At 40.0% G+C, this 9,941-nt stretch overlaps 1 protein-coding gene across 1 annotated transcript; it reads left to right on the top strand.

Moving 5' to 3' along the window:
- Positions 1–1,545: 1,545 nt before the first annotated feature.
- Positions 1,546–7,635, top strand: CD9 (CD9 molecule; the record flags this gene model as incomplete). The annotated part of the gene is made up of 6 exons (XM_010174132.2): positions 1,546–1,643; positions 2,882–2,956; positions 3,911–4,003; positions 4,591–4,680; positions 6,551–6,634; positions 7,297–7,635. Coding segments are annotated over 6 exons (506 nt in total), but the record flags the coding sequence as incomplete, so codon positions are not given.
- Between the last annotated feature and the right edge of the window lie 2,306 nt (positions 7,636–9,941).

Here is a 9,941-nt window from a genome sequence, read left to right as displayed (position 1 = left end):
TAACTGGACCTTGAAAAAGGAAGAGAAATCTGAACTTAGCCATTGAGCTGAATATTTAACAAGTCTTATTTTGGGTAGTCTAAAACAACTTTTCAACCTCCTAAAATATAAAAGTTTTATGATGTGATACTTAGGCTGCTGGCTGAATGCAGCAAAACAGTGAAACCTACTTGAAATCTCTGTAGGTTAAACTGAGCTTTAAAAAAAGTGTTTAATAGGAATTACAGTTTTAATATATTTTTCTGTGAGTAGTTACTGCAGCTTCTGATAGGAAATTGAAAGGATCTGTCAGTTTGCACCTAATAACAAAGCATGTTACCTCAAAAGTTTTCTGTACTACTAAAAATAAACTGAAATAAGAGGTTATGATGGACTCTTTCAAAATGGATAAAAGTTCAAGCTGGGGTAAAAAAACTGGTGCTGGAATTTCCAGCTGATAAGAAATGTCAGGCTTGGTCACTTACAGATGCTTAATCAAGTAAGTGTTTATTTTGGCAGCTAACCTTACAGGTTTGCATCTAGAAAACATCATTTTCAAACACACACGTATGGCATTCTTTAAATAGATTTGGTCTCTGAAGGCCAGAACTGTATTTTTGTCTATATTGATAGAAATGTCCTGTTAATTCTACATGCTTTGTGCTGATTCTGTCTTATGTTTCACCACCCAAATAATAACTTCTTGCTGTTCTTAAGGAGTGGTTTTGCTTGCTACATCTTGCTGCTCTCACCAGCTAGCAGCTGTAATTCTTAAGCTGGCAGTTTCCAAGCTTAGGAGGAGAGGACCAGACATAAATGGAATCAATTAACCTAGAAGTGTTTGCCTTCTACACTCCAGCACACTTGCTACCTAAATTCTGGGCAGAATGGTCTACAGGCTCAGCTGCTTGATAAGGTTTGAAGAAGTATCTGCTTTTGCAAAAGCAGAAAATACTGAGTTTCTTGTAGTTAGAGAGGCTGTCAGGTTAGGTGGTTGAGGTGTAGGCTTGTACCACCATGACTGGTGGAATAATTCAATGTTTCCTGATGGAAAAGCAGAGAAAGAATGCATTTAAACCCTATGAGAGATTATTATGATGCCTTTTAATACCCATTTTCCTAGAGCTAGCATGCTTCAAGAATTCTGATGTGTGGATAAATCACTAGTTCCAGCTGTCTCTAGCTGCAACATGCTCTTCTGAAGATAAGATGATAACTCTTGCTCTGAGACAGTTTTAAAGTGTGTCTTACTGTTTGACTTAGATGTCTTTATCTTGCCTGTTTTCTAAAACTTATGAAACTGCAGTAGTGGTACACATTAATTGTTCCAAGCTGAAGTTTTTATTTCTCAATGAATTTCCCCACAAGTTTTGAGATGTGTTTGCCTTGAAAACTAAGCACAGCCCCTTTTTTTTTTTTCTCCTTGGAGTGCCTCAGTAAAGAAACTTAAACCTTGACAAAAGCTAAAAATGCTGTTTGTGGAGCAACTAATTTTCTACCTTGCTGCTGAGGTCTCAACTAGCCTGTATATGTGTCTTTTTTTTTTTTTTTTCTTCTCCTCCCTAGGAGTTTACATCCTAATTGGAGCTGGTGCACTTATGATGCTGGTTGGTTTCTTGGGATGCTGTGGTGCATTGCAGGAATCTCAGTGTATGCTTGGCCTGGTAAGTGTTCAGAGTAGTGTTTAAATTTTTAGCAGCATGATGAGAAAGGAAGGGAAATATTACTGTGCAGTTAAAGGGCAGCAGATGCTGATTGTTTTGGCTCCACCACATTTAAACTCATGGTCACCTACATAATGCTAAAATGTTAAATAATGACATATGGTTTCCACTCTGGCCTTAAATCTAAATGTCCATATTGTATTTGAATATGGGGTATCTTCAAGAGTGACATTCAGATACCGAAGCAACAATGAGTATGTGTGAATACAGAACTAAAATGTTGACAAGAGTAATGCTATTTATTAAACAGTTTGTCCTGAGCTCCAAAGTCTGTGCAATCTTTAGTCTTTGAGACAAGAACTGTGGTATTTGATCCTTGAAAAAACAAGCCTCTACTGTTCATAATCACAGGATTAGCTCTTCTAAATGACAACTGCTTTGCAAGCCAATTATTGGAGAGCAACCTCATTGTTTTCAGACTGGAAGGGCCAGTGGAGCTTACTGGGTTCATGCACATCTGTATACTTGTAGAACTACTCATCCAAATAACCAGAAGACTTAGTTAATTAAAAGACTACTACTGTAGCTGGTAATAGAACAATTCCCCTTCTGTGTCATGAAAGAAGCTAATTTCATATATTTCTTCTAAAATGCTGTGTCTAGCCCTTTGTTGTAATTCTGAACCTCTCTCTTTAAAGAGCCTTTAAATTGTAGTGGTGTTTTAGACTTGGTAGTCAATTAAACACAGATGACACTTTTATTTTTGTCTTATGGGACACACAACAAAAGTGACCATTAGCTCTCTGGGAGTTGGTGGCAAACTGGGTATTAAGTAATGACTCCTAAAGCAACAGGGGTGACAACCCAGAGAAAGGAATTGGTGTCAGCTGTTGCAATCTGTCTGAGTGACCTGGGCAACTTCAAAGTCACAGTTGACAGATGATTGATTTTAATTAACACTGATCAAAAAGGAAGACTTCTGTTAAGAAAACACTGCTGGGTTTTCTGCCACTCCTGGGAAGAAGTGCTGACCCAGTGCAGTGTGGTGTCTTTCCTGGTCTTACCAGCATGTTAGACATCCAGATGGAAACTGGTTGAGTGACAGTTTCCACAAGTCTGAATGCTGGGGACTAGACAAGCTTGCAGTGTATCATGGAATCATAGAATGGTCACTTATATGTCTAATGCTGTTTTGTGGTGCTATTGTACTGATTTATTATTTGATCTTTCTTTTCTAGTTCTTCCTGTTCCTTTTTGTGATTTTTGCCCTTGAAATTGCTGCTGCAATCTGGGGATTTGCAAATAAAGAAAAGGTGGGTTGTTCTTAAAAGTCAGCAGGGTGGTGAGATACTGGAACAGGTTGCCCAGAGAAGCTGTGGAAGCCCCCTCACTGAAAGTGTTCATAGTCAGACTGGATGGGGCTTGAAGCAACCTGACCTGGTGAAAGATGTCCCTGCCCAAGGGATTGGACTAGATGGTCTTTGAAGTTCCCTTCCAACCCAAAGCATTGGATGATTCTGTGACTGTGCCCACAGAAAGTTAGTCTACTGAAAACTATACCAGTGTGAGTCAAATCTCAATTACCCAGGGAATTTGGAGGAGAGGAAGCAGACTCATTCTAGCAGAACAATACAAGAAATTAAACTCTAATATTTAAAAATCAGACTGTAGCAGAGAAGCCAGAATCCAGGATGCTGTTGCACGCTAGAGATGCCTTCCAGGCAGTACCTGGCTGAGCTGTGAAGTGAAGCAAGCCATCAGTGAATCTTTAACATTTCTAGATGTGAGTTAGGGGCTGAAGGGTTCTGTATCTAAAACACGACTGATCTGGGCTATCGCCTCACAAGCGACCAGGATTCTGTGTTATTTCAAAATGAGGTGCTTGGTGATTGGGGTTGCTTTTCTGCTTGCATTATGCAACAGGGAATATAGCATTTTCTGGGGTGCAGAAATTAATAGGGAGTATTTTTGTGTAACCAATGGGAAAAGACTTGGATTGCTCACTCCGCCTAGAAGCTCAGAGCTTTGGAAGGGAAACTCTGAATCTTATCTGTTTAGGTGTGGCTTTCAAGTTGAGTGTACCAGTGAGACTCACCTGTTCTGGCTGAGAAATGCTGTCCACCCTCAGTTTCCACCCTCTGTTTCTACATGTCAAAAGGATGGGTATTGTAGGTTGCAGAAGTTTCAATGACTGACTCAAAACAAGTTTTCCATAATTAATATTAAGGTAAAACAGTAATATACCACAACTCGTTGTTCCCTTGTAGGTTATTGAAGAGTTAAAGGACTTCTACGTGGAAACCTATGGAAAGAGATCTCAACCAGCTGCCAGAGAGACCCTGAAAGCATTTCAGTTAGCTGTAAGTATGTGGTTATGCTTAAACTAGACAGTAATGAAGCTTGTTTGCACTGTTCTCCTTGTCATCCAGTCCCCTGTACAACTCTAGTGCCTTACTAACTAGAAGAAACCAAGGGAGTATTAGTAACAACTTGCAGAGAAGATATTTTTGTATAGTACTGGTGAATTCAGTATGCTTTTTTGTCCCTCTGAACCTCTGAAATGCATAGAACTAGTTTTTCATTTTGTAAAACTCGGACACAAGCTGGGAAACTCTAGATCTGTGGCACTGATCTAGAAGTGCCATAGCATACATACCTGCATGTCTATGAGGAGCTCACCTTTGTGCCTGTAAGGAGTACAAGCTGTCACTAAATGAATGTGTATATACTTGGTGAGATCTAGCTCTTCCTTACAGAATCCTGTCCTTTAATGTAATAAAGGCTTTTTAAAAATTAGATTTATAGCAGTCACATTAACGAGATTTCTAAGCAAATTTGCATAAGGCCTGTAATAAAGCCTAATGTACTCTATTTCTCCTTTTTACCCAATACAGTGTGAAAATAAGAATTATTTAACCTGGTTCTCTTTTCCTGTTTTCTCTTGTAGCTAGATTGCTGTGGTCTTACAGGAGTTCTTGAGCAGCAGTTCATGGATACCTGTCCAAAGAAGAGCATGCTCGAGTCGCTTTCTGTTGTGGTAAAGCATGACTTCATTAGCAAACAGCTCTGCCCCATGAGTAGAAGGAAAAACATGTTTCTGAATAAACCCTTCCAGATCATGGGAAATCCACGCATCACACTTACTTAGCAACCTATCTCTATAATCAGTCTGGTTGTGGAAAATCAACATACTGTTACTGTGGAAAGAATGCAGGAAATCTGAACTTGCACAGGAAGTGTGCAGTTTGTGTGTCACTGACCTCACTGGTATGATGGATCGTGTATGGCCGAAACCTCACGCAAGAAAAAGAATAGCTCAAGAGCTGTGTTCTCTTGTCTGCTGCTATTTCCAGAGCCTCTTCCCGGTGCTACACAGGAGGTGTCATATCCCATTTTGGTTAGGGAGAAGTAGTGCATGGGGTGGAATGGGTTGGAAGTTCTAGCAAGGGAAAGGAGAGGAGGGTGTGTTCAGGTTAGTATGTCACTGTGAAGCCGGTTCTCCGAATCAGATTCCCCTGTTGCAATATTGCTGCAAAGATGCCTGTATGCCACAGATGCAGGAGAGGCATCTTGTATAGTTCTTAATTACCCCTTTTCCTGTTGTTCTTAAAACTGTCCTGTGCTCTTGCATCATCCTTTGAGAGAACCTTTATGGGTTTTCTCATAGAAAATAAAGTTCTTGCAGTGCAAGAATTAAATTAATGATTTGATCTTTTTCATCTTACTTGTGCTCTTCCTTTTACCCCAGATGATTTTGTGCCTTCAAGTATCTGACCACATGAGATATTTCAATATGTATTTAGACTGTATCTTTAGTCCTGTCCATACAATCTGCTGAGTTAGACTGTATGGGAGTAGCTGAGGCAGCATGCAGGTTTTATTGTTTGCTTTTATTTTGCTAAGTGTGTTTTAGCTTCATCTGTTGTCTTTATCTTTTGATGTGTTCATGGCCTAGTCACAGCTGTAGGAAGAAAAAAGGGCACAAAAAGCCAAACAGTAGATAGACTGCAAAATTAAAGGGATGTAATGGTGTGGCTCATCTGTGTGTATCTGTAAGTAGAGCTATATTGATATTCTGATTTAACTGATTAATTCTTGCCAGTATATCCCTTTATTCCTTGACTCAGTCTTTCCTACTGGACTAGATAAAGAACAATTAAAGAAAAAACTTGTTTTCAGCAGCTCATTGTGCTGTGCTGCTGAAATAAGTAGGACAGGAGGTAGGATGAGACTTTGACCAGCTACCAGGCCCTTAAAGATTTATATCTCTGTAAAAAGTTCCTGGTTCTTTTTCTTGGCTACGATTTGTCTTTGCCAGGGAAAGGACTGTACTTAAATTTTTCTTTAGTTGCAGTGGTAATTCATTGTCCTTGGAGCTTCAAACTAGTGCCTCTGAATCTGCCCATAGCCTGCATGCAGCTCAAGAAATCTTGCCATTCCCATGTACCATGTATTCATAAGGTGTCTGCAAAATTACTATAGCAATTAGAAATATAAAGAGTGGCTTAAAATCTGTTTTGATAAGAGCTGAGCAATACAGCAACTTAAATGGTGACAGCCATTGGTAACAAGCTATGTCTGGTACAACTGCTGTTGGTCCTGATCTACCTGACCAACTGCAGGTGTTGAGAAGGGAATCCTACTGTAGCCAAGGTACAGTTAAGAGGTTTAGATACTTGAAGAGTAGTTTTAAACTTTTTCAACTTCTGTTGGAACATCCCTGGCTCTTAAAGGTGTGAAAATAAAGGCCAGTTCAAAGCAGCTTTCAAATGATGAGTATTAATCTCTAGTGCAAGCAGACTTGGTCAAAGGTGTAGAATCAATCAGCAGACGTGAGCTCAAACAAGCAAACAGAAACAAACTTTTAGTATGTATGAAACTCTAATGAACAGTCTGTTTCTTTTCAGTCATGCCCTGCTGCCATTGATGATGTCTTCAATTCAAAATTGAATGTGATTGGAGCAGTTGGCCTTGGCATTGCTGTTATAATGGTAAGTTTTTAGATTATTTAGAGGGTAGCTGTATGGCCAAAGGGTACTTATAGCAGATGTCTGTTGAACAGTGCCTGGCATGGTAGTCTACAAGCCGATTGCACTAGTGGCAAGTACTGGCAGGATCAGGGTGTGTGCTGCAGGGCCCTGAGGCAGCGCAGAGGGTGGGGTGTCTTGGACCTCCCTGCTTCTGCTTTGGATTAGAATCTGCCACCTTGTCATTTGAGCAGCAGTGAAGGTGTATTGGTAGTGTATGTGTGTATACAGGGCAAATATGTATTGGTCATGTTGCCAGCCCACTTCTTAATCCCAGTATCTCTTGTGGATACTTGGGGGTTTTTTGTAACAATTAAAGACTCTGATGGAGAACTGAAATAACAAGAATAGATTTTATTACTCGCACTGTTTATTTGACTTCTGGAGAAAAGTATGACATGGATGCAGATATGCTGGGATGGTCAAAGATTTCTTAGGAGATATGGCAGTGGCTGATATATTTGGAAATATTGAGGGTAAAGGGGTTTGAGAATGATCTGAAATGTGGGAGGAGGAGTAGAGCTAATATGGCCTCTGGACCAGGAAGAGCAGCTATGCTTGTTCATGTGTTGACAGAAGAATGTGCTTTGATCTCCTGTTTTCTAATGTGTTTGCTTTCTTTACAGATTTTCGGCATGATATTCAGTATGGTTCTCTGCTGTGCTATCCGCAAAAACAGAGAAATGGTCTAAGAGCTAAAAACCCAAGACTACTGCACTATAAAATCTTTGTCATTAACTTCAGCATTCTGAAAGCATTTCTAAAAAATTATATATTTGTTACCTTTTTAATGCTTTATTTGGTACTGATGTAGGTTTGCTTTTCATGTTACAGGTTAAAATTATAAAGGTATATCTGACTCAAGACAAATGTTGTACATAAAATATCTGACTTTCTTGAAACTTATGTAATTTGGATGTAATTTATGTTGGAGACGATTTGATACTTAATAAAGAGTAAGATGTATTGTATGTTTGTAGGGGAGAGGAGACTTTACTATGTTTATTAATTGTACTGTTTGATGCATAGCATGGAGTTGAACTTGCATAACATGTTAAGTGTAAATCACTAGAGCTTTAGTATAAAGCAGGAAATAACTCCTATGCTAATGCCATATTTGAAAAGAATTCCAAGGAATGGAGAAGTTGTGGTCAGAGCACGTTAGAGAAGATATAGTAATTCCTCCTTTCCTTTGTGAACAAAAGCAGTTCTTAATTACTTTCCTAAAATGTTACTGCTGTAACATCTTTACTGTAATCTTCATACAGGGTGGCAAAGGAAGACTGGCATACAGGTGATAAACAGGCAGTGGTATGCAGACAGGCTGGGCTCTACTCTGGAGCCAGCTGGGCTTTCTTGGCAATGCTAAGTTTACGGTTGGACTAGATGATCATAATGGTCTTTTCCAACCATGATTGATTCTTGTATCAGCCTGTCTGCTGACATAACCCTGTCCCCTGGCATCTAACATGGCCTCAGTCCCTTGACAAGGCAGATTCCCATAGTGTATGCTCAGGATTTTTCGCAGTGGCTGGCTTTGTGCTTTGTTTCTCCAAAGCCAGTGAAGTACAATCTTAAGGGCTTATGGCATGTGTGCCAAATCTCAGGTTTCCAAGTGGAAAAAACCAAAGTTTCATGAGAAGTTACTGCACAGCCCTGCAGTTGCTGCTTGCAGCAGCAGCTAGAGCTGTGGCCATGCTGTTTCAGTTTAACAATGGATATAGGAGGGAGCAGATATATTAATGTGGAACCCTTAGCCTAAAGAACTACCAATTTGTCCTGTACTTGTATTTTAATTGGCTTTTTATGTCTGTCCTTTTTTTTTCTTCTCATTCTAAAGTATCTTCTGGTGGGGGCTGCCTGTGGACTTGGATTCTTACTAGCAAGTTGATATTCTATACCTGCATCTGGTGTTCCCCTACAGTAGTATCTCAGCTGTGTTCCTAGGAGCTTCTGGTCTTTGTCCTCTAAGTACTACAAATGTATCTTAGTACACCTTGCTTGTTCCCACCTTTCTCTTGTAAGAATTGTTGAGGGTCAGGCTCTGGCCGTAGCTTTGGACTAATGCACAAATGTATTGCCCACCTTTGTGTTACACATCGTCACTTGTCTAAGGGGTTATGCAAACTGCACAGCTCTCCTCTAATGCATTGCACTAATCTATGTTAATGAGGCCTTAAAAAAAAATCTGGATTTTGAAAAAGTCAAATGGTAATCATGCTTTTGTGCGTCTTACAGTGACTGGAATGACTCCAGAAGGTAGTTGATCTAATTTTCTTCCTTGGATGTATGAAAGAGCCTGGAGGGGAAAAAAAATCTAATCTGATATGGGAATTTGAGACCTACCATGTCCATGAGCTGTTGCAGAACTGATGTATAGCTTTTTTGTCAGCTGTATAAACCTGGGCATGAGACTGAACCTGGCACCTGAAAGAGCTGGGGTGAACTGCTGTCAGCTGCCCTTGGTTTTATTGTTCTGTGTTGGTGCATGTGTTTAGGTTGCCAACACTTGGCTGTACTGAAACATAAGCAGTGTTTGGCACTGTCCAAGAAAATGCAGTGGGTTGTAACTAGGGTGATGAGATCTAAGCCGTAGACTCAGCACATCAGCTTGTGACATGAGTTTGTGTTTTGGCTATGGAAGAAGCTCTCAAACTAGCATCTAAGTCAACTGAATATCCAGAAGACTTGGATTTTACCTTCTACTGTTGCTGATGTGGACTTCCTGGGAGTCTTTACTTTGCAATACTGCTGCCTTAAGTACGGTGTTTACTGCAACACTTCGTGCCTCTGATGCCTGCTCCCTAAAGCCCAATCTTTGGCCCTTTTTAAACATTCTATGTGTATAGGTTGGTGTTTTCAGAGGAATCAACAGCTGGGTAAGTCTTTCTTTATCAGAAGAAAGAGCTACTGTTTATTACTTGAGTATTTACTTTCCTTTTAGCAGGAACACGAACTACAGCTGCAAAACCTGGTTGCAGTCATCCTAAAATCTGCAAGCTAGCCTGGAATCAATACTTCCCAGTAATGAATACTGATGAGCTGAATGATGAGAAGTTTTACTTTACAAGTAGCATTTGTGACCAAATTTCCTACAGACTTCAGTTCTGAGAGATGGTAGCCTTAAAAATCTGTTTGTAGCACTGGCTGCCCAAGCATGGAGCTAGTTCCTATCTTCAGGTTAGGTCAGGATTGTCTCAAGGAAGCTGGAGCAGAATGTGACTTGAAGTGATATGTAGAGGCTCAGGTGAACAAAAGGGATAATAAATTT

Source organism: Antrostomus carolinensis, unplaced genomic scaffold (assembly GCF_000700745.2).
Source record: "Antrostomus carolinensis isolate BGI_N321 unplaced genomic scaffold, ASM70074v2 scaffold31138, whole genome shotgun sequence".
Lineage (NCBI taxonomy): Eukaryota > Metazoa > Chordata > Aves > Caprimulgiformes > Caprimulgidae > Antrostomus > Antrostomus carolinensis.
The sequence above is the reverse complement of the archived record's forward strand: the minus strand, read 5'-3'. Positions and strand labels throughout refer to the sequence as shown.